General features: G+C 36.9%; 1 protein-coding gene across 6 annotated transcripts in view; it reads left to right on the top strand.

Annotated features, from left to right (window-relative positions):
• Window positions 1-20,128, top strand: part of FAM114A2 (family with sequence similarity 114 member A2) — a 52,746-nt gene extending 32,618 nt beyond the window's left edge. For all 6 annotated transcript variants that reach the window (XM_008015079.3, XM_008015078.3, XM_038005710.2 and 3 more), the window contains 5 exons: window positions 8,211-8,333; window positions 8,805-8,944; window positions 14,024-14,096; window positions 16,925-16,978; window positions 18,787-20,128. In XM_008015079.3, coding sequence (XP_008013270.2) covers window positions 8,211-8,333; window positions 8,805-8,944; window positions 14,024-14,096; window positions 16,925-16,978; window positions 18,787-18,921 — 525 coding nt within the window. In that variant the 3' untranslated portion in view covers window positions 18,922-20,128. The remainder of the gene's footprint in view (window positions 1-8,210; window positions 8,334-8,804; window positions 8,945-14,023; window positions 14,097-16,924; window positions 16,979-18,786) is intronic.
• The last annotated feature ends 5,828 nt before the right edge of the window (window positions 20,129-25,956 follow it).

A 25,956-nucleotide genomic window follows, 5' to 3' on the forward strand; every position in this document is an offset into this window, starting at 1 on the left:
TCTTGTATTATAGTGCTTTTTATTTTGGAAATAATATCAAACTTAGAGAAAAGTTACAAGAGTAGCACAAACAATATTTGTATACCTTTTATGCAAATCCAATACTATTAATATTTACCTTATTTGCTTAAACATTTGTGCTTTCACATATGTTCTTTCCGTGTGTGTAAATACACATATACACATGTAAACACATTATTTTTGTAACTATTTGAGAGTAAATTGTAAACATTATTGCTCTTCTAAATTTTTCAATATGTGTCTGCTAAGGATAGGGATATTTCCTTACATAACCACAGTATAGCTATCAACTTCAGTAAATTTAACATTAGTACTTTTGTTGTACTAATTTGTTGTAATCTGTTTTCCGTATTTCAGTTACATCAGTTGACCCAATAACGTCCAATAATATCAAACTTTTTCCTTCAACACTGGAGCCAGTACATGATCACAAATTTAGCTGCCATGTACTTTTAGTTTCCTTTAATCTAGAACAGTTATTCAGCCTTTCTTTGTCTTTTATGACACTGGTGTTTTTGAAAAACAAGCTTTGGAGTTTGTCTGATGCTTTCTCATGATTAATGTCAGTTTATACATTCCTGGCCAAAATACCCTGTAAGTAATGGTATGTCCTGCCCAGGGTATCACATCTAAAAGTACATGATATTCATTTACCCCTTATTGGTGATGTGTTGTCTGATTTCTTTCTGTAGAGCTGCAGTTTATTTACAGTTTATTAAGCTACAGTTTATTTATCTTGCTAATAAATGTTCTGTGAGGAGATACTGTAAGACCATACAAATATCCTGCTGCTCATCATAATTTCTCTCCTAAATCTAGCATCTATTTATGATTCTTGCACCAATATCTAGTGTGAAGATTTACCAGTTGGCTTTAAGCGTTCCAGTATAGTCATGAGCTCTCCTTTCTCCCCCATTTTGTTCATTCTTTTTTTATTTGTTGTCAGTATGCTTTCATGGAGTTCTGCTTTTTCCCCATTGGCTTGTAATTCATCACTGTCCTTAATATTTTGATGTTCAGATTTGTCTTTCAAGCTGGCTCCTAGGTCGCATGCCTCCATCATTTTGGGGTGCTTCCTTACTTTCTGGCATAACAAGATATTCTTATATCTTAATACCTTCTGTGCCCCAGCCCCACAACCAGACATTTCTTTGCGAAAGCATGATTCATTGATTTTTGGTTTCATAAACCAAGACCTGAGTACTAAGTGTACTCATCGCCACTGGCGTGACTCTGATTCTAGGCTGTCAGCAGAGCTAGAAAATATACTCAGGTACGTATATACCTATATGTGTTATGTATGTAGATACATATGTGCACATGTACACCTATATGTGTTTTAGAAATCATGATTTCACACATAGTATAACTCCAATTTTAATCCATCCCTACAGGGTTTTTCCTTGCCTTTCCCTGTTACACATTTGTATCTCTCTTCTACAGTAGGAACCTTGTCTCCCAACAATATTACCACATTTCCTTAATTATGAGATGTGTCTGAAGTGGTTTTATTGCTTTGCCTATACTATAGAGTATCCCTTATCCAAAATGCTTGGAATAGAGAACTGTTTCAGATTTCAGATTTTTGTTTGGATATTGGAATATTTGCGCACGCGCGCACACACACACACACAGTGCTGTATCTTGAGGATGCAATCTAAGTCTGAACACAGAATTTATTTATATTCATGTATACCTTATACACATAGCCTGAAAATAATTTTATACAATATTTTTAAAAATTTTGTGCATGGAGGCCGGGCGCAGTATGTTATGCCTGTGATCCCAGCACTTTGGGAGGCTGAGGCAGGCGAATCACGAGGTCAGGAGATCGAGACCATCTTGGCTAACACGGTGGAACCCCATCTCTACTAAAAATACAGAAAATTAGCCAAGCCGGGCGTGGTGGTGGGTGCCTGTAGTCCCAGCTACTCAGGATGCTGAGGCAGGAGAATAGTATGAACCCGGGAGACGGAGCTTGCAGTGAGCCAAAATCGCACTACTGTACTCCAGCCTGGGCGACAGAGTGAGACTGTCTCAAAAAAAAAAAAAAAAAAATTGTGCATGAAACAAAATTTTGAATTCATTTTGACTGCAACCCATCACATGAGGTTAGGGGTGGAATTTTTCACTTGTGGCATCATATTGGCACTTAAAAAATTTCAAATTTTGGAGAATTTTGGATTTTTGTATAAGTGATACTTAATCTGTACTATAAAAGTAACCTACAAAAAATTGTTCTATTTGCTGCCTATGTGTTAATTTTGTTTTTGAATATGTAGGGTATTAACACGCTTCCAAAAATCAAACTGCACAAAAAATATACTCAGGTCTCTCCCTCCCACTTCCCTTCCACTCCGTTCTCCTGTTTTTGTAGGTATTCATCTTTCTTGTTTTTGGCTTATCTTTCCCGAGTTTCTTTTTGTAAAGATAAGCAGATATATTTTCTTATCTCCTCTGATGGAAAAGTCAACATACTGTATTTGTTCTTTAGCACTCTGCCTTTTTCACTTAGCCTTGTGCGTAGGTATTTTTGTACATCTATCACAGTTTTTAAAAAATATGTATATCTTACCTCCTATCCTGTAGCTTAAATTTCTCAAAGGCAGGATCTGTACATACCTATTCCTTAAAATTCCAGCTCTACTACCTATTACTTTCTGTGTGACCTTTAGCGAAGTTGCTTGACCTCTGTGAGCCTCATTTTTTTCTCTCTGTATGGTGAGTAATAATAATGTAGGGTTCCTGTGAGGTTTAAATGTGTTCACACACACAAAGCTCTTACAAACTGCCTGGCTTATAGTAAATAAATGCTCACTGTTGATGGCTCCACAGAAGATAGCCCGATGTCCTCTACATGTAGCTGTTCAATAAATATACATATATGTTCAATAAACCTTTATTTTGCTTAGTAATTTGCTAGGTGCTAGGGAAATAATCATGAGAAAGACATAGTTTACATGCTTAATGAGAGATCACATTAATAATAATTTTTGGAAGACCAGTAACTGCTTATCTATCTGGCAGTTCTAGCCATTCTCTGAAAGCAATCTTCAGATTGTTTAAATTTTAGGCATTGAGACTTAAGATGTAGATTGATTAAGGATCAAGGCCTTAACCATTGACCCTCAAAAGATTTATATGGCAGGCTGTGATGTAGGGGGAAGAGCACTGAATTAGGAGTCTGGGAATATGATTCTATGATTCTGATTCTTGTTCTGATACTCACATGTGGTGTGGCCTTGGACAAATTCATTTTCTTCTCTAGGCCTCGTTATTTTTCTGTTGGAAATAAATAAGCTTTTGGAGAAGCCAAGTTCAAAGGTACCTTTTGAGATCTGCAGATCTCAACAACTGGAAAGTTCCAGACTGAATTGTGGGTGTGGATGACATAATTTTGGAAAAGGATAATAAATTACCTTGAGTTGGCACAATAGTTCGTGATGATTTCACTTAATATATTTATTACAAGAGAGGTCACTTTGGGTAAGCTCTATGCCTACTAAAATATCTCCTGGCCAGGGGCAGTGGCTCACACCTGTAATCCCAGCACTTTGGGAGGCCGAGGTGGGTAGATCACGAAGTCAGGAGTTCAAGACCAGCCTGGCCAAGATGGTGAAACCCCATCTCTACTAAAACTACAAAAATTAGTTGGGCGCAGTGGCAGGTGCCTATAATCCCAGCTACTCAGGAGGCTGAGCTTGAACCTGGGCGGCAGAGGTTGCAGTGAGCTGAGATCATGCTACTTCCCTGTAGCCTGGGCAACAGAGTGAAACTCTATCTCAAAAAAAACTCCCTCAAGTATATTAAATTTATGGTATCAATTTTTTCTTTTATGTGGTCTATCACTTTCCATTTTTCTTTCTTTTTTAACCTCAGATAAATTAATTCTTCATTTTTTACTCATTTTGTCTCTTCAAAGATATTGAACATAATTTAACATATTGTTTGTATTATTAGTCAACTGTTAGGATTCTTTCCAGCCTCATCTCTCACTGTTCTCTTCTATAAATCTCACTACTCCAACCTAATTTTCTGTCACACTCCCCATCCTCTATATTCTTCCTTACTGGCCTTTGTTCTGTTTCTCAGGTGTACCACGCTCATTTCCCTGTGCTTACAACTCTTGTTGCCTAAATATTTGTATGGCCAATTCCTTCAGATTTCAGCTGAAACATAACTTTTCAGAGACCCTTTCTGACCACCCAAACTCAAGCCACCTTCTACCCACACTCATCATTACTCCCTTTTATTTTCTTTATGTATGTATTTGTTTGCTTGTTAATTGCCTTATGAGGAGAGAGAAGAGCAGGCTCCTAGATTGTATTATTCACCATTGAGTCCCTAGCACTGGCACAGTGTTAGTATATATTTGCAATAAATGAATGAATGAGTAAAATGCCTGTATCCTGTATTTTGGTCTTGCTAGATATCTCACAGTTTGCCTAAACACTTTGCATTTTTCTGTTTCCAAGCCTTTATATAGTTCATGCTATTTGGTGTTTTGAATTTGAGAGGTTAATGCTTAATTAATGGGAAGGTATAGATCAGAGCTAGATTCTTCCTGAATGTTTTTGTGGGAGAATGTAGGGAAAGAACCCTACAGTGAAATTCTGGGAACACAGGTCTGCTTTAGCTCATTCAGGTGGCCTTGGGTGTAGCCCCACTTACTGATCCTTCAAGGTCTAACTCCAGTACTGTGCATGTAATAAAACCTGTGTTTCTCATTTAGAATCACTCTCAAAGTCTTCTCTGGATTCCTATTACCTCATGACAGCTTTGAACACATTCTGTGTATTTAAAGTTAATAAAGTAGATGATAATAAACAGTTTCTGAGAAACCAGGACTCTCTCACTTGCAAATGACAGAAACTCAAGTTAAGAAACTTAAAAAAATAACAAACTAATTTAAAAGAGGGGAATTCAGTAGCTCAAGAAAACAGAAAATCAAGGAAGAGAACTGGCTTCAGGCATCCTCTATTCAGGAACCTATCTCTATCCCTATCTGTGTGTTTTGGCTTGCTTCCTTTTGTTTTGGCTTCATTCTTAGGGAAGCTTTTCCATATGGTGGTAAAATGACCATTGGCAGCTTTAGGGTGGGTGACTTTTTTCCATTTCAGTAACTTCAACTAAAAGAACACTTCTTTTTGTTGATAATTTTACCAGATGTCCTGGGACTGATGTCCATTGATCTGGCTTGGATTACTTTTTCATCTGTGAACCACTTACTCTGTGGACATGGGTATTAATATTCTCAGTAGCTAAATCTGAATGGTTAGCCAACTTTTGGAGCCAAAAGATGGAAGCAGCTCCATGCAGATCACATGAACTAAGGAGAATCTAGAACCTGCCACCAAAAGAAAGGAGATACGGATGCTGGTCATATCTATATCCAAAACAGTAGATGTTCTTCACAGTGTTCTGAACACTGGGTATGCAAAGCCAAATAAAACACACTCTAGCATCCTGGCTAACACGGTGAAACCCCGTCTCTACTAAAAATACAAAAAACTAGCCGGGCGAGGTGGCGGGCGCCTGTAGTCCCAGCTACTCGGGAGGCTGAGGCAGGAGAATGGCGTAAACCCGGGAGGCGGAGCTTGCAGTGAGCTGAGATCCGGCCACTGCAGTCCAGCCCGGGATACAGAGCAAGACTCCGTCTCAAAAAAAAAAAAAAAAAAAAAAAAAAAAACAACAAAAAACACACTCTAGCTATCCTATAATACATAGTTTAGTTAGGAAACAGATAATTCTACTATATTTGGTTAAGTACTAAATTTAAGTTACTTGAAAGAGATGATATCTGGGTAGAGGATTGAAAGAACAAGTACAGTTGAGGTCATTCTTACCGAACATAAAGTGGAAAATGTTAAGAGATGAGGCTGGAAAAGTAGGTAGGGTCTAGGTCATGGAGACTTGTTACATCATGTAAAGAGCATGATCTAGTTGATGAGGAGCCATTGAAGGAAAGAGGAATGGTCAGCCCTGGGCTTAAGACCGATCACTGGTAGCATTATGGAAGATAGATTTAAGATAAACAGATCAGAAGCAGGGAGACCAGTCATGAAGTGGCTCTGAACTCAAGAAGTGGTAATAGGGAGGAGGAAGACGGGAAGGAAGAGGATGACAAGGGACTTGGATAAAATCAGACCATCTTGGTGATTGATTGGAGAGGAAAAAAATTTAAGATGGCCCCTATATTTTGGCTCAGGTGACTGGTACATGATGGCAATTCTGAAACTTTGGGAAATGAAAGAGGTTGAAAAATTTGGGGGTAGGAAGAGAAGACAATGAGTTCAAAGTTTTTACTTGTTATGTGTGTGATGCCTGCAGAGTATTTTGTCTAGCAGGCATTTGGAATAAATTTTCAGGAGAGGTCAGGGCTAGAAATCGCCGGGCGCGGTGGCTCAAGCCTGTAATCCCAGCACTTTGGGAGGCGGAGACGGGTGGATCACGAGGTCAGGAGATCGAGACCATCCTGGCTAACACGGTGAAACCCCGTCTCTACTAAATATTACAAAAAACTAGCCGGGCGAGGTGGCGGGTGCCTGTAGTCCCAGCTACTCGGGAGGCTGAGGCAGGAGAATGGCGTGAACCCAGGAGGCGGAGCTTGCAGTGAGCCGAGATCTGGCCACTGCACTCCAGCCTGGGCGACAGAGCAAGACTCCGTCTCAAAAAAAAAAAAAAAAGGAGAGAAATAAGGATCTAAGAGTCAACAGTAGGCTGAGGATAGTTAAAACCACTGGCATAGGATCGATGGAGAGGGAATAGGATGAGACAAGTGAAAAGTGAAGGCTAAACCTCCAAATGATACTGGTGTTTAAGAGACTGGCCAACTAGGATCAATATATAAAAGAGACTGAGAAGGAATGATCATAAAGGTCAGAGGAGAACAGAAGAACGTGGGGTTACAAAAACCAAAGAAAACTAGATTCATTATCAGGAGAATGGATAAATTGTGATATATACAATCATGCATTGCTTATTGATGAGGATATGTTATGAGAACTGCATCATTAGGCAGTTTTGTCATTGGGCGAATATCAGAGAGTGTACTTACACAAATCTAGCTGATGTAGCCTGTTACATACCTAGGCTATATCGTTTAACCTATTGCTCTGGTACAAAACTGTACAGCATGCTACAGTACTGAATACTGTAGGCAGTTGCAACACAATGGTATAGAAAAGATAGAGTAAAAATATAGTATTCCAATCTTACAGGACCACCATTATATATGTGGTCTGTTGTTGACCTAAACATCATTATGTGGTGCATGACTGTATATAAAATGAAATACTACGCAATAGTTAATATGAATGAACTAATACATGCAACAACATGGATAAATCTAACAGACATTATGTTGTGCTTAAGCCAAACACAAATTAGAATGAACTTATATTTCTATTTTTATGCATTTTAAGATCAGGGAAAATTATTTATAGTGAGCAGAAGAGGGGTTGTCTTTGGGCAGGAGGAGGGAGACATGGTTGGAACAGTATTGGCGAGGAAGGGACATGAAGGGACCTTCTAGGGATGAGGAAATATTCTATATCTTCATCACAGTTTAACAGGAATATGCACGTATAAACATTTCTTAAGCCATACTCTTAAGATTTGTGCACTTTACTGTATGTAAATTATACCTTGGTTTTTTGAAAAGCTGATTAGAGGCCAGGTGCAGTGGCTCACGCCTGTAATCCCAGCACTTTGGGAGGCCAAGGCAGGGGGATCACCTGAGGTCAGGAGTTCGAGACCAGCTTGGGCAACCTGGCAAAACCCCATCTCTACTAAAAATACAAAAATTAGCCAGGTATGGTGGCGGTTGCCTGTAATCCCAGCTACTCGAGAGACTGAGGCAGGAGAATCGCTCGGACTCAGGAGGTGGAGGTTGCAGTGAGCCAAGATTGTGCCATTGCACTCCAGCCTGGGCAACAAGAGTGAAACTCTGTCTCAAAAAAAAAAAAAAGAAAAAAAAAAAACCCCATCAAGTAGAGAATTTAAAAAAGGAATGATGGACAGCAGTGATAAATGCTGAAAAGGACTTAACGATAAGGACTGAAAAGCTAGATGGTATGTTCAGGTAACAAGTGCCCTTACTTCTAGGATGCTATTGTGTTCCTGGTAGGTGCACAGTAATTTTGGTGAACTGAATTGAATTGTTGATGGCCAATATTTTTCTTACTTAGGCAAGAAATACCGCCCACGAATGGATCAGGAAGTCTCTGACCAAGCCATTAGCAGAGAATGAAGAAGGAGAAAAACAGTTGGAAGCAGAAAATACTGAGCAAGTCAACAAAAATTCAATAGAGGTAGCCAAAGCAACTAAGGCTTTTTTGTTTGTTTTAGTAGATTTGAGATGTATCACAATCAAGGACCCAAGCTCCTAGTTTTTACACTGCTATCCATAATTTAAACCTTGTGATCTAGGATTGTAGCATCTTAGATCCAGACTATAAGATTAAAGGAGGAGTGAAGAAAAAAGAGAGAAAGGATGCATGTGTGTTTTATCATGAGGAAGGTTTCCAGAAACTGCCGCCTGACACTTGTTATCTAAATCATTTGACCAAAACTTAGTTACTTGGTCACACCTGACTACAGGGGAGCCTTTGTGTTTGTAGCTTTGAGCCCAGCTGTAAAATTACATCACTGTGGAAGAAGAAGACACTCTTTATTGGAAGGCAACTATTAGTCTCTGCTACAAATCCTGTAGTATGAGAGAAGTAAGGTGGTATCATTTCCACCAAATGTTTTGCTATGCTGTATTTTGTTTTTCCATCCAGGATATCCATGCGTTTGCAATCCGGAGTCTAGCTGAACTGACTGCTTGCTCAATTGAACTGTTCCACAAAACAGCTGCATTGGTTCTGCATGGCAGGAAGCAGGAAGTGACAGCCATAGAAAGGAGCCAAACTCTTTCCCAGTAAGTGTAATGAGAATTCCTGTAAATGATGCAAATTGCAGGAGTTTCCTTGGCCTATTTCCAAAGTTTTATAAACATCTCTCTCAAGAAACCATTCACCTCACACCCATCCACATATTAGACGGCTTGTTTATTTTGGTTGTTTTTTCCTTTTCATTGAACCATGATAAATCAGCATTATAAATCTGCCCTTTTTGTGAACCAGCTCATGTTCTGAAAACTATTTCTTTACAGATTATTAGTTTTAATAGGAATGGAATTTGGTGTAAGTGAAAATGGAGAAGAGTTCTAAGAACCTCAGTTCTTAATAGTAGTTATTATTGAGTGCTAATTATATACCATGCCAAGTGCCATGCTAAGGGATTTGCATGTATAACTTCTAATTTTTATAACCCCAAAAGTAAGTGATTAGTCCAGTTTTAGTCATGAGGAAATGCAAACTAGAGGAGTTAAGTAATCTGTCTGTGTTGTATGGCCTGGGATTTAGACCCAGGTCTGACTGAGTGTCCTGCACCCATTCTTTTTTTCTCATGATATTGCTGATTTATACAAAAATTTTTCAAAAATAGTATAGATAATCATAGGTGGGGAAGAAAAAGCCCAGTAGTTTCTGAGTAAATCTCCTGATTGAAATAATGAGAATTTTAATTAGAAACAAATATATGAGAGTCCCCATTGTTAGAACTGGGAGGGGCTGTCAGTCTTCTGCAGACTTCCTCTTTACTTGCACCATCACCATTCACTACACTATCCCATAATAGGGGGCTCATTTGTCTTCTTGAACATCCTTAAGGATGAGAGACTCACAACCCTAAAAGGAGCCTGTTCTGTGGAAAAGAGGCTATTTCTGCTGCTTGAAATGTTCTTTGAAATGTGGTTCACTCCCTCTCTGAATTCAAGTCTACTCAAGTGCCACCTTTTTAGAAAAGCCTTCCTTCACCACAAAGTCTGAAATAGCATCTCCAACCATTCTCTGTCCTTTTACTCTGCTTTATTTTCTTAGCTTATATCACCACATAACACTTATATGTATATGAATATATATGTGTGTATATGTATACATATATGTGTGTGTGTGTGTGTATGTATATAGTCTCCCCCTTAATTTAGCAAGTAAGTTGGAATCCATGAAAACTAGGACTTTTCTTGTTCACTGATATGTTCCCATTGTTTGAAAGACTTTAAGTAAATAAAATCTGGCACATACAAGACTTTAGGTAAATATTATTAAAGATGGACTAATCACTTACTTTTGGAGTTGTTGTAAAAATTAGAAATGATACATGTAAATCCCTTAGCATGGTGCCTGGCATGTAATTAGCACCCAGTAACTAATAACTGTTATTAAGAACTGAGGTTCTTAGAATTAATGAATACATATTTTTAACTTTTCTAAATGGAATGTAGGGTCTTTTGAGTGTGATGTTGTCTCCTTAAAATGTATTTTAATTATTTTCTATTTGATTTGACTTGAATATATACTGCTTTCTAGAGGATTTTATAAAGAAACGTTTTTCTAAGGACTGAACTTCCTTTTTCTGTAGCATGAGTGCCTGCTCAGATGGATCTTCTTATACATTGGCGGGCTGATTTAGGCATACAGTAGTACCCCCTTATCTGTATGGGTTATGTTCTAAGCCCCTAGTGGATTCCTGAAACTGTGGGTAGTACCACACTTGATTGCCATCATTTGAAACACATTTCCATGCATGTCTTCCACCCACAAATTTAATGCCTTTTCTATCTTTTAAAAAAATATTTTATTGATACATATTATATATTTTTAATATAATTTGTGTTTATAATATATTCATATATAAATATATTTATATATTTATAATATACAATTTATTTATAGTATATATTTATATAAATATATGTATATATTTATAATATATAATACATATAAATATATAATTTATATATATAATTAATATATATTTATATAATACATAATATATATTTACTGTATTGTAAATTATATAAATATATATTTACATATTCTATATTCTATATTTATATTTTTTATAACATATATAACATTATATAACGTATAATTATATAACATATATTCATATAATATATAATGCATTATAAAAATATATAATATATAAAAATATATAATATATTATATGACTATCTGTAATGTATAATATATATTATATAAAATTTATATATTATATAAAATAAATATATAATATATTAATTTTATATAATATAATATATATATTTATATCATATATTTATATATATTATTTATATTATATATAAATATAAAATATTTTTATAATATAATGTATATTACATATGTATATATTACAAATATAAAAAATATGTATATATTACAAATATATAAATATATTATATATTATATAAATGTATATTATATATTATATTTATATATTATATATTTAATATACTAAATATATATTGTATATTATGTAATATGTATTTTATAGAAATATATATTATATATTATATATATTTATGTATCTATATATAGATACATGATATATATTTATATATGATTTATATATTTATAGTATATGTTTATATATAATTTATATATTTTTATATATGGGTACATGTGAGTGTTACATGCATAGAATGTATAATGATCAAGTCAGAGTATTTGGGATATTCATCACCTTGAGTGTTTATCATGTCTATATGTTGGTATCATTTCAAGTGTCTACATTACTTTGAAATATACAAAATATTATTGCTAAATATAAGTCACCCTATTCTGCTGTCAAACATTAGAATTTATTTTTTCTATCTAACTGTATGTTTGTACTCATTAACTAACTTCTCTTCATCTCCACCCACTCACCCACCCACCTTTCCCCATTTCTGGTATCACAGTTGTTCTATTCTCTATTTCTGTAAGATCATGTTTTTCTAGCTCCCACATGTGAGTGAGAACATGAGGTGTTTGTCTTTCTGTGCTTGGCTTATTTCACTTAACCTCATGACCTGTGGTTCTATCTGTGTTGCTGCAAATGACATTTTCTTTAATAGCTGAATAGTATTCCATTATGTGTGTCGTGTGTGTATATGTGTGTATATATATATACATGCACCACATTTTCTTTATCCATTTGTCAACTAACTTAGGTTAATTCCATATCTTTGCTTTTGTGAATAGTGCTGCAATAAACATGCAGGTGCAGGTATCCCTTTGATATATATATTTATTTATTTTCCTTTGGCTAAATACCCAGTAGTTTGGTAGTTCCATTTTATTTTTTGAGAAATCTTCATACTGTTTTTCATAGTGGTTGTACTAATTTACGTTCTAACAACATATAGGAATTCTCTTTCCTTGGAATTGTTGCCAGCATCTATTATTTTTTTGTCTTTTTTTTTTTTTTGAGATAGAGTCTTGCTTGTGTCACTCAGGCTGGAGTGCAGTGGCACAGTCTTGGTTCACTGCAACCTCTGCCTCCCATGTTCAAGTGATTCTCCTGCCTTAGCCTCCTGAGTAGCTGGGATTACAAGTGCGCTCCACCACGCCCAGCTAATTTTTGTATTTTAGTAGAGATGGAGTTTCACCATGTTGGCCAGGCTTGTCTCAAACTCCTGACCTCAAGTGGTCCACCTGCCTTGACCTCCCAAAGTGCTGGGATTATAGGCATGAGCCACCATGCCCAGCCATTTTTTTGTCTTTTTAATAATGATAGCCTTTCTAACTGGGGTGATATGATAGCTCACTGTGGTCTTGATTTGCATTTTCTTGATTATTCATACATCAGTGATATTGAGCATTTTTTCATGTATCTGTTGGTCATTTGTATGTCTTCTTTTGAGAAATGTCTATTCATGTCCTTTGCCTATTTTTTAATGAGTTTTTTTTTACTTTTACTGTTGAGTTCTTTGTATATTCTGGATATTAGTCCCCTGTCAGATGAGTAGTTTGCTTTTTTCATCTTACTCAGTACATATCACCCACTGTGACTAGAACTTTTGCAGTTAGTGGTGCAACAGCAAAAGTAGCATGATTTCTTTCTCCTTCTCACAGTTTTATGGGTAGAAGATTCATTCTTATTGTAGATTTAGCTGCCTCAGCATATAATTTTCTTTTTTCTTACGAAGTGAGGACCTCTCACCTTTTCACTTCAAGGAAGCACTTTATGGCTTCTCTTTGGCATGTCTGAATTGCCAGCATCACAACTCTTGGGCTTTGGGGTTGCCTTAGCCCATTTAGTGTTACTGTAACAGAATATCTGAGGGTAGATAATTTACAAAGAAAAGAGCCTTATTTGGCTCATGATTCTGGTGGCTGGAAAGTCCAAGAGCATAGCACTGGCATCTGCTTGACTTCTGGTGAGGGCCGTATACTGCTCCACAACATGGTAAAGAAGCAGGAAGATGAGTGGGTATGTGCAAAGAGACCTGCATGAGAGACTGGACTTGCTTTATAACTACATGCTCTCTGGGACCTAATTTATTCCCACCAGAGTGAGAACTCACTGATGACTGTGATAATTTCATTCATCTGTTCATGAGGACAGTGCCCCATTATCCAAACAGCTCCCACTCGGTCCCGCCTCCTAATACTGCCATGTCGGGAATAAAATTTCAACATGAGTTTTGGAGGGGACATATCAAAACCATAGCAGGGGCCATTATTAAGTAAAATAAGGGTTACTTGAACATAGGCACTGTGATAACACAGCGCTCAGTCTGATAACCGAGATGGCTACTATTAGTAGCTGACTCATGAATGAGTTCTGTGGATATGCTGGACAAAGGGATGATTCATGTCCTGGGTGGGATGGAGCAGACAATGAGAGATTTCATCACACTACTGAAAACGATGTGCAATTAAAAACTTATGAATTATTTATTTCTGGAATTTTTTTGAAATTATTTTCAGATCATTGTTGACCATGAGTAACTGAAACTGCAGAAAGTGAAACCACTGATAAGGGGGGCTACTACTCCCTTGAAAAGCTTTCTTCTTTCACATTTAGTACCAGGAGTGATTTGTTCTGTTCTGACAGTTGTTAAATATAGCTTATTAAGAAAATCAAAAAAGGAGAAAAGAACGTTTCTGACTTTTCCTTTCTTTCCTAGGATGACAATTGTGTTGTGTAAAGAGTTGTCCTCTTTGTCTAAAGAGTTCACCACCTGCCTAACAACTGCTGGGGTAAGAATTCATGCCTCTTATTGCAATAATGTTTGTCTGGTTTCTTTCGCAGTTTAAATATCATAAAATTTGCTCACTTTAAGTGTACAATTCAATAGTTTTAAGTTTTTAGTATATTTACAGAGTTGTGCAGCCATTTCCATAGTCTAATTTTAAAACACTTTCATCAGCCTTCCCCAAAACTCGTACAATCCCCATTCCCTTTCACTCCATATTTTCCCAGCCCTAAGCACCATGAATCTGCTTTCTCTTTCTATAGATTTGGTTGCTTTGCATCTTTCACATAAATGGGATTAAACAATATGTGGTATTTTGTGTTTGGTTTCACTCACTTAGCATAGTGTTTTTGAGGCTTATCCACATTGTAGCATGTATTAATGCTTCCTTTTTATTACCAAATAATAATCTATCTTATGGATATATATCGCATTTAATTTGTTCATCAGTTGATAGACGTTTGGATTGTTTCTGCTTTTTGGCTATAATGAATAATGTTGCTATGAACATGCATGTATGTTTTTATATCAATATGTTTTCATTTCTCTAGGGTAGATAGCTAGGAGTGGAATTGCTGGGTCATATGGGCGATATGGTCGTTAAGGAATTACCAAACTGTTTTCCAAAGTGGCTGCACAATTTTACATTCTCACTAGCAATGTATAAGGGTTCCAGTTTCTCCATATCCTTGCTAATACTAATTGTTGTTTGTTTTTATTTTAGCCATCCTAGTGGGTATGAAATGATATCTCGTGGTTTTGATTTACATTTCTCTAATGGCTAAAGATGTTGAACATCTTTTTTTTTTTGAGGCGGAATTTTGCTCTTGTCACCCAGGCTGGAGTGCAATGGCATGATCTCAGCTCACTGCAACCTCCACCTCCTGGTCCAAGTGGTTTTCTTAACTCTGACTCCTGAGTGGCTGGGATTACAGGCACCCGTCACCATGCCCAGCCAACTTTTGTGTTTTTGGTAGACGGGGTTTCACCATGTTGGCCAAGCTGGTCTCGAACTTCCGACCTCAGGTGATCCACCCGCCTTGGCCTCCCAAAGTGCTGGGTTTACAAGCATGAGCCACCATGCCTGGCCAATGTTGAACATCTTTTAATGTGCTGATTGGCCATTTGACTTCTTTGGAGAAATATCTATTTCAGCACTTTGCTTGTTTTAAAACTTGGGTTGTTTGTGTTTTTATTATTACTTGTAGGAGTTTTTTTTTTCTTCTAATGTTTTCCCAATACACGTTTCTTATCAGATTTTTGATGAGAATGTATTTCTCCAAGTCCATGAGTTGTCATTTCACTTTTTTGATAGTGTCCTTTGCAGTGAAGTTTTACTCCCCTAATCTTCTAAAAGTTTTGTTGTAGCCCTTACATTTATGTCTGTGATCCATTTTCAGTTAATTTTTGTGTATGGTGTGAGGTAGGGGGCCCTACTTCGTGCTTTTGCATATGGATATCCATTTGTTCCAGTACTATGTGTTGAAAAGACTGTTCTTTCCTCCATTAGATTGTCTTGGCTTCTTTGTTGAAAATCAGTTAGGTATAGATATATGGGTTTATTTCTGGACTCTGATTTTTAGTCCATTAATCTGTATATTTATCCTAATGCCAGTATCATATTGTCTTGATTATTGTAGTTTTGTAGTAGGTTTGGAATCAAGAAGTGTAAGTCCTCCAACTTTGTTTTTATTTTCAAGATTTTTTGACTACTTGGGGCCTTGTGCATTTCCATATGAATTTTAGGATCAGCTTGTCTATGTCTAATTCTAATTAATTTTTGTTCATTTCTGTTTATGAAGTTTTCAGTGTTTTTTATGCTATCTTCTGAGACCTGTAATGGAAATATAGACCTTGATAAAATTCAAACTTCAGATTTTGACTCTGGTTTTAAAGAGCAACTCTGTACTTAGACTATGGCAGTGCTCACGGTATGCAGTTGCCAGTCAGTGGGAAAGATGTAGTTAAAGCTAAAGTCTTTGGGGATTTTCAAAACTGGAATTGTAAAAATTTATGAAGATGTGTGAGTTATGGACGATGATTGAGAAACCAGTAATAATGAGTTAGGATAAAATCAAGGGCATTTTAAACAAGCAAATGAAAATCACTTTATAGTAAGTATATCAGGGTCAGTGTAGCAGCAAAATTACTGTGGGCTCTTAAATTTTATTTATTTATGTATTTGTTTATTTAAAAGCTCTAGTCATGAACATTACATTTGTTTTAATTAAGACCATGGCCTAAGTTAATTTTTTAAAATTTGAGTTTAGATTATTCCTGTAAAGGATAATCTTTTGGTACAGCTTCACTTTTCCCTGTAGTATTTTCTTGACAAGAGGATCTGGGTTTCCTGAAGTTAATCTTATAAGGCCAAATCTTTCTGTGTGTTCCATAAGGATACTTTAAGCTAGCATATCAACTATAAGATGCTGACACATACAAGTGTTAAATTACATTATTTATTTATAAGACTTTTCTAAACAGCCTGTGTTAAAGACCCTTGAGTTTTTTGAGCACATGTTCCATATCTACATATTTTGTTTTAAAATAGTTCTAAGATTTTGTGGTCAAATGATACTTTTTAAAGTCAATAAAAAGGTATAAAACAATACACTCTCAATATGGATAGCACAGAAAGATAAGAAGGAAGTTTAAAACACTTACAATTTCACTTTCTGAAGATGACATTTTGCTCTCAGTCGAGACTTCTATGCTTATATTTAATATTTATGTACGTGTGTGTGTGTGTGTGTGTGTTTTAAAGTGTGATCGTACTCCACTTACTGTTACTTAACCTACTCTGCTCACTTAAAAATGTATTCTTTATTCCAGGTCAAAGAAATGGCGGATGTCCTTAACCCATTAATCACTGCAGTATTTCTAGAGGTTAGTAGTAATTGTTTAAGTCTCAGACTCCAAAGGTATTATGTACTAATTAACTCTTCTGAAGCCTTTTGTTTTTGGCTTTTTTATTTTTTTTTTTACCATATTGGTAATTTAACCATATTGATGTAGACATGACCAAAATAGTGTATATTTGATATGTATTCCTTCCTTATTAATTACAAAGCATACAGTTGAAGCTGCAGGGTAAAGTACAATGGAAGAAGCAGTAGATTATCATTACTTAGTACTAATCCTTGATAGCTTAGTAGACGGTTCACAGTAATGAAACACCTTCTGAATACCAGCTGGTAAACATGAAGGGCTGAAAATTACAAACAGGTAAGCGCTGCTTCCTAAAGGACTAAAGTTTATGCAGCGGTTTGTTATAAAACAAAACATTTTGTCATTTCCTTGCTAGGAAATCATGCTTTGTTTTGTCAGAAAGGTAGTGTTTACATTATCCTCATCATTCCATTAGATTTGAGAAAGTAGATGGTTTAAGTCAGTGGAAAAGAGGATCCTGTGACTGATTATATTACCTCCTTATGTGATGTTTTCTGGATTCCATGTTTTAAGAAGTCTACCTTGAAATTAACTGTGCAAACAACATAGACTTTTTGATGATTTTTTAAAAACATGTTTATGTAAGTCTGGGGGGAAAAATATATATTTGATAGTTAAGTTTTAGATGTTAATTGAAAAAATGTTTTAACTACCAAACTCTTCTCTAGTTTTAAATTCTTTTGACATTACCATCAAGGAAATGATTTTAATTCTTTAATTACACAGTTTTAATTGAGTAGTCAGGGAACCTATTTTGATTACTTAAATAACTTTTAAAAATATAAGTTTGTGATTTAGTAAATGGCAGAAGAAAGGACTTTGTAAACCAGGAGCCCAGTGTTGCTCTGGATCTTCCTTGATTTGTTGTGTGACTCTGACAAACTGCGTTATTTTCATGCGCAACATAAGAGATTTAACTAGATGATATCTGAGGTCTCCTGTGTGTGGGAAATTGAGTATTAAATGTCACACTGAATTTTAAATAGGAGTACTTGCCACTGATAAATTTTAAAAAGGTAATCTCACTTGATATGGGCTCCCTATTATTTTTAGTTGATTTTTTTTTTGCATACAGATTTGAAACACTCTTGTCTGTGAAATTATACATTTTGTCTTAATGTAATGAAGTCTCTGTTGATATTCTTTTGAAAGGTGAGGGCTTTTCAGTATAAATGAATTACCTTCAGCAAACTGAGGGTAATGATTCTCTAACACTTCTGAAAAATGTTGTTCAAGGTAGAAATATATCTATACTGTCATCTTTGAAAGCAGTATTGTTTGTTTATGTGTGTGAGCAGTTATTGTGCTCACTGATTGCATTGAGTCCATGGAAGAAGAGCTATCATAATGGGCTAGAAATTCTATAGGTGTAGGATTTATAGCCTTCTGAAAGCCTCTTTCAGTAATTGACCACAATATTGTGACATAATCTACCCCACTCAATAAAGGAATAAATAAGCTTTGAATGCCAGGTCTGAGCAGGTTGCCAAAGAACAGCTACCATTTCTGATGGGCAAGTTGGACAAAAATGCTAACATTCTGTTTTGCTGTCATATCATCTAAAGAGCTGGATCCTTTTCCCTATAATAGAGTTTACCAAAATGGCCAAGTCACTGCTCTTATTTGCCAGGCTATGAATTCAGTTAGATTACAAAAATTAATCTGTTCCCCTTGTTGTCTTACAGTATATCTTCTCTTTTAAATAACTAATGTTTTCTCTTTTTTTGTTTTTTCAATCCTGGCAGGCATCAAACAGTGCCTCCTACATCCAGGACGCCTTTCAGCTACTCTTACCTGTGCTAGAGATCTCTCTCATTGAGAACAAGATTGAATCACACAGGCATGAGCTGCAGGGCCAGAAGCCTTTGTTAGAACATTGAAGAACGGAGATGTTTTGACCTGGGACTTGTGATGGCCAAGGAATGCCACCTTATCTGGCTACTCCTGCAGAAATGAAGGGGTGGGGTTATTTTAGTATATAAAAATTCAGGCAAGAGAGATGGTTTAAAGAGAAAGATTGTTGCCTTCAGTGTTTAATTGAAGTATTCAGGTCCTCACAGTATTCTTTCCAGTTGTTGTAATTCATAAATTATTTGAAAAGAAACTTCTGTAGAAAGTCCAAGAATAATAATTCTAGATAAAGGTTAGTGGGATACTCAGGCAAAAATGTTGGTCTTTCTTTGACATGTTGCAAAATGTTATCAATTTTGTCGTGGGTATAATTTGCAGCCCATGGATATAACTGGTTGATAAGCCAGAGAAAAATAATTTAGTGTTCTAAAATTCATGGCATGTGTGGTTTATTGATGCCGTGTACTTTCTCCTTTCTGGAATAAAATCTATGGCTTTAAGAAAACTGAGCATATGTAAACTCTGTGATGATTACCCTTTATCACATGAATTCTTGGAAATAGAAAGTTTCATATGCATTTTTAAATTCTAATAGATATTTGGCATTGAGGAGAAACTTGTAGACTATTACAGCCACATGAATTAACTATAGCAAAGTGCCCTTTTTCTTCAAATTGCTCCCCCGTCCCCAGGATGACACATTTCATATCATAGCTGAACCCTACTCTACTGGATTCAAGGCCAGTAAATGCCATTTAGAGAAGCAGTTTTATGTTTGCAGATATTCTGAGTCTCTTCAAGATGTGTTTCATGTCTACCCTATATGCAGGATAAATTCTTTACAGCAAACTCCAAAGGAATGTTGAAACTGTTTTAGCAATGAGGTTTTTTTTTGTTTGAGTGTTGATGTGGGCCATAGTCCTTCAGAAATTATGTTCATTTATGATAGGATTTAACTTCTAAGGCACAATTTATTTTTTGCTCGTTCTTTGTTTGTTTTAATGTATTCTTTAGCATGTTTTTGAATATAACTTTTATCCTCCAGATCTTAAGCCTTCTTTTGCTGTCTTCAACAACTTAAGAGACTATTAAGCTGTCATCTTCCTAAAAGCTATTTTGGTATCCACTGTTTTTAAAAAAATTCTCCAACTTTGTGGTTTTTAATGATTAAGGTAATTTGTTAGCTCTGCCCCTCATCTTCTAAAAGCTTTGTAATAAAATGTATTAATCATGTTATTTGATCCTTTCATTTGCTTTTGTAAGCACGAGCCCTAATATCTTACTCAGACCAAAAAAAATAGGAACGCAAAGCCATAATATAGATTAGTATAAAGACTGTTTCCATGTAATATCCTTCTTTGGGGCAGGAGTCAGTAAGCAAGGAAGATAAATAAAGTTGGTTTAAAAACGTATACCAACAGCACTACAATGTTACTCTGCCTATATTCTGTCTTAATATGATCAGAAAGTTTTTGAATATTCCTTCTTAAAGACAAATTTCACCCTTCCCAGCTTGAATATTTCTGAAGTTTCAGAAAAACAGTTGCCTTCTGGTTACAAAGGCTGGTGTCTCCAGTTTTGAATTGTTGCCTCAAGCTTGGTTGATGTGTCTGAACCTGTATCCCTTGAGGGCAAAGTTTAGAAACTGGTCACTTTGCCTGCTGTCTGTTCAGCCTTTTGTACAATGGCAGTGTGGCAACTTTAAATCCTTAACCTAGAAACGTATTTAAGGTTTTTCTTTCAAGAAATGCGGTATAAATATGAAGGAGAGAGTAACAACTCTTTTTATACACCTGTTCAGATTTCAGCACTGAATTTGGCAAATTTTAGATTAGGTCTCACATAAGGTAAATATGACTCACCAACTCTTTTTTTCTCATCTTCCCCATTAGCTTCCCCACCCCCCATATATATGTGTGTGTGTGTATATATATGTGTGTGTGTGCGTGTGTTTTAATGGAGTTAGGGACCACTAGTGAAATGATGAAAGGCCCAATTGTGAGCAACAATTGTCTACTCTTCACATAAAATATACTGAAAAAGAATTAAGGTTCCTTGATCCAGTAGGTATAGAGAAAGATAAACATTCATGACAGATGAGTAGGTAAATTCAGGGATCACTATGGAACCTGCTGGATTATAGTGATGGTTTTTGGATAGTATGTGCTTCATTATTTTATTTGGGGTAGTTACAGTGTTGTAGTTTTTTGGTAACAGCTACACTTTTGGTACTATTTTCCTTTTAAATTTTTGGTGTCTAAGATTTACCACTAATTACTAATATATGCCTTTCCAATTCACTTAAAACCTTAAAAAGTGAAATGTTCAAGTTTTGCTAGGGTAAATGCGTCTTTTTCTGCTATTGAGATTTTTAAAGGCTGTGATTAAGAGAGACTATTAATTTGATCTAAAAGAAGTAGAAACCTCTATGGAACTATTTTTCTTTACATAATACCTTAGAAATGTGTTAAAGACAAGCTATATTTTCCTTACTTGTTTTGATAGTTTTTTTTTAAGCATAGATATCCAGGTTGACAGGCCTCTGAAATGTGAAATTATGATTTTTATAGATGGCATTACTTCGAATCTGAAATCAGTGCTAGGTGTACAAATGTGATTTTTTCAATCCTATAACCAAAGAACAAGATCTCGTGGGTTCTTACTGCTGAAAAAAGATGTTCTCTTTTGTACTTGTTTTTAATGAAAGACCTTTTTGAGGGAGAGCTATTTTATAGGTAGTTGCTATTGATGTCTCCATTTGAGAAATAGAAATTTTTCTGTATTTCTAGAGGTGTTCTGAATTTTAAACCTGAATTCTTCAGTTTAGAAAAACCCAGAATAAAATTATACCCACAGTGGGCGCTCAACAAGTGTGATATTTCACAAATGTCAGAGACTAAGATGTTTTATCTCTTCGTGTGTGTGTGTGTGTGTATGTGATGGAGTTTTGCTCTTGTTGCCCAGGCTGGAGTGCAGTGGTGTGATCTTGGCTCACCGCAACCTCTGCCTCCTGGGTTCAAGTGACTGTCCTGCCTCAGCCTCCCAAGTAGCTGGGATTACAGGCATGTGCCACCACACCTGGCTAATTTTGTATTTTTAGTAGAGATGGGGTTTCTCCATGTTGGTCAGGCTGGTCTCAAACTCCTGACCTCAGGTAATCCACCTGCCTTGGCCTCCCAAAGTGCTGGGATTACAGGCATGAGCCACTGCGCCTGGCCCTTTTATTATCTCTTAACAACTCAACATGATGTCTCTTTTCATAAAAGACTTAAAAAGCATTTGAGAAATGAGTATGTTCTAAAAATAATAAGCCTCTTAGTTAACATGTCATAAAGGCCTCTGGCAACTGTTTGAAGAGAATTTTGAAAACTTGCCCACTGGTCTGACTTTCTGACTATATCCTTAATGTTCCTCAAACACTAGTTCATTCGGTCCTCCCTGCTTAACTTGAAGCCCATCCTTCCCTGTTACTGTATCGTCCAGCCAAATCCCAAAGGCCCTTCATGTTTAATTATCATTTCCCCAATCAAGTCCTAAAGACAGTTAAAAAAAAACACAACTGAATATTCTGTCAATTCATTTGTCCTTTGAGCTAAAAGCAAAGGAAGATAGTTTATAGTTACCACTTCACCCTCACAAGTCAATGTTGAACTTTCCAGAATTAAGTATCTGACTGGCCTACCCTTATAAGAACAGATACAGAAACTGCAAATTGAGTGAAGCCATCATCTGTTTCTACTTGTGTTGTCCTACATTTGTCTCTTTCTGTATACATTAGCCATTCTGTGCTCCCAAGCTAGTTATAAAGCTATTCTATATAGTGGAAATAGGTGATCAAAGTATGATTTCACAAATCACCTAGGTTATTTCCATAGAAAGTGAACATTGTAGCTTCACAATGCTTTAAGAGGGGGAGAATAATGAGAACAAACCTCACAGGGAATATACTCTATAGAAGAGGTACGTTAACCATATAGTAAGTGCGTTCCAAAATTATTAAAAGTCCAATTGCTCAGTTAGGATAGGAGCAGACCTCTGTGAAGAGTAAGTCTAGTTAATGTTTGAGATATACCTTTCTACGAGTGGTTTTAGGGGGAAGCAGGCTTGACCACCACAGTGGAGACACATGCGACAGGTGAGGTCCCTCTAGGGCCGGTCTTCAGATATTAGCACGAAGGCTACAGGGTGTCATCCTGTCACAGGATGACAGGGCACATAGTCTGAGCTCTGTATTTGGAGAAGCATCTGACAAGAGTGTAGCTCTGCCTAAGCTCTCCTGGTGTCTGTTAAACTCTTGAGTGTATATATATTTTTGAAGTCCAGTAGTTGGGGTCAGTAACTTGGTAATTTGCATATGGGGAGTCTGATAAGGTTTAATGTAACAGTGCCAAGGGGAGAGGGGCTCATGCCAAGTTCTTACATGTGGAATCTGATAAAGCATCATACTCTTGAAGGGAGGGGGAATTTCACTCCAAAACATCAAACTGTAAAAAGCTATATTACAAAAGAAGTTGTTTTCCCAACTTGACTGTGAATGTACCAATATGTTTATTTTATTTTTATTTATTTATTTATTTTTTTGAGACGGGGTCTCCCTCTGTCGCCCTAGCTGTGAAATGAGAAGTTTCAACCATATACACTCACGCCTGTAATCCCAGCAGTTTGGGAGGCCGAGACAGGCGGATCACGAGGTCGAGAGATCGAGACCATCCTGGCTAACACAGTGAAACCCCGTCTCTACTAAAAAAATACAAAAAACTAGCTGGGCGAGGTGGCGGGCGCCTGTAGTCCCAGCTACTCGGGAGGCTGAGGCAGAAGAATGGCATAAACCTGGGAGGCGGAGCTTGCAGTGAGCTGAGATCCGGCCACTGAGCTCCAGCCTGGGCGACAGAGCGAGACTCCGTCTCAAAAAAAAAAAAAAAAAAAAAGGGGCAACAGGAGGGATCCTTGTGGTGATGCAGTATCTTGACTGGTGGTGGTTGGTAAGTGGACACATGAACCTACACATGTGATAAATGTATAGAACTAAATGCGTGTGTGCCATGCACACACACAAAACATACAAATAAGTACTATTTATATGGTGTGCATGTGCACGTGCGTGCATGTGCATGCATGTAAGAAAACTGAGGAATCAGAGTAAGAGATGGATTGTATCAATGTCAATATCCTGGTTGTGAAAGGATACTTAGTTTTGCAAGCTGTTATCATGGGGAGAAACTGAATTAAAGATACACAGGATTTCTCTGTTTCTAATAACTGTACATGAATCTGTAGTTATCTCAATAAATATTTCAATTATTTTTAAAGGAAGAGGAGGTCTTTTGTGCCAGGGAGCCAAAAAGTCAAGCAATGTGGCCTACTCCCCAGGAGTGGAAACGAAGACCTAGTGGGTCCTCTGGCCCTTGTGAGTGTCCCTGTCATGAGCACCTGGAAGCAGGAATGGTGGCAAGTGTGGCTCAGACTGGCTCCTCTCAAAAAGCAGTTATATTGGTAGCCAAAGTGGGATGAGAGGAGTGCGGGAGTTTGAGAAGCTTCCCTGAGGGATTCTGTCATTCTTCATTGAAATCCACCAATTTAGTAGAAAAGATGGTTATGAAATTCTGTTTCCAGCATCATTAATGCCATATGCTGCATTAAACAGATGAAGGAAGCTCTACAAATTAAATGAAAGCTGCCCAAGACAGTTGGATACTAATTGTGGCTCCACCCCTACCTCACAGGATTTATACTGAAATGCTTTCTATCTATTAATCATGATAACAGCTAATATCAAGTGAGTAGTTACTACATGCCAGGTCACTGTGCTGAAGGTTTTAAATACATTATCCTATTTATCTTCACAATAGTCCCACGAAGATGGAACTGTTCTTATCTCTGTCTACAGATGAAGACACTGTGGCCTGCAGAAGTTAAGACATCAGCCTGAGGTAACGTGGTGTGAGGGTGGTAGCGTGGATTCAACCCCTGTCTTGCCTGTGTACATAACCACTGCACTAACTGCTTCTCAGTTCTCAGCCATAAAAAGAAGAGACTGAGCGAAAGGGTTTGGATTCTTCATGGTTAGAGTGATGTTGAGCCAGTTAGCTAATTCTGACCTGAACTTAATAGGAGACAGTAAAGAAATAATCCAAAAACTCCCCATCTTGCCCTACGGGGAAGAAGACAAACCTGGGCAGATTGAGGGATAGAGGCAGCCAGCACAGACAGGGTAACGGAGTGATTGTCACCCTTTGAAGAGATGTGACTTACTGAGGATATCCTATTATATTCTGATTGGATGTGAAAAATAAGCCCACTCTCTGCAGTAGAGTTTAGGGTCTCTAAAGAGTCCCATTGGTTGAATGCATGCCTGCCTCTTCATTACCGAAAATACAGGAAGTGGCAAGACAAAATATCTGTGAGCTTGCTCAGTCAAGTTCACCAAGAGCCCACCTGGAAAGGCAGCTGGTCCTGTTAAGAAGTCCCAGGAGGGAAACCAGGACAGGATCCACCAAATGTGGAAGGTGGAAAAGAGATGCCAAGACCTAAATTAAGAGGATAGAGAACCAACAAACACAACAACAAATAAAAACAAATATTGCCAAAGTTTTTCTGTTTTCCTGTAGTTCCTTGGGATTTAAGGAGGAGACTGGATGGTTCTTGCTGCTTCTATATCTTCAGGGTTGCATGGCCACTCAAATGGAATTGGGTAAGGGACCACTGCTGTCTAGCATAGGCAGCCCCATCAGCTATCAGTGATCATGTAGAATCCACTTTGGCTTGTAAGCTTCTTCCTGCTCATTTTCCCTTAGGAAGCAGAAGAACAATATGTTTAAGAGCAAGAGTGCGCTCTGGAGCTGGAGAGCCTCAGTTCAAGTCCCAGTTCCACCTTTTATTGCCTATGTGCCCTGCTCATCCAACCTCTCTGCACCTCAGTTTCACAATCTGTAAAATGGGATGGTACCCACTTCACAGGGTTGGGTAAGGCGATGCGCTCCACCCTATCAATGTTAGCTATAATTGATTATGACTATAAGATGGCAGAGGATATTCTGAGACCCCAAAGACTTCCTGATATTCTG

The sequence above is a fragment of the Chlorocebus sabaeus genome, chromosome 23 (assembly GCF_047675955.1).
Source record: "Chlorocebus sabaeus isolate Y175 chromosome 23, mChlSab1.0.hap1, whole genome shotgun sequence".
Lineage (NCBI taxonomy): Eukaryota > Metazoa > Chordata > Mammalia > Primates > Cercopithecidae > Chlorocebus > Chlorocebus sabaeus.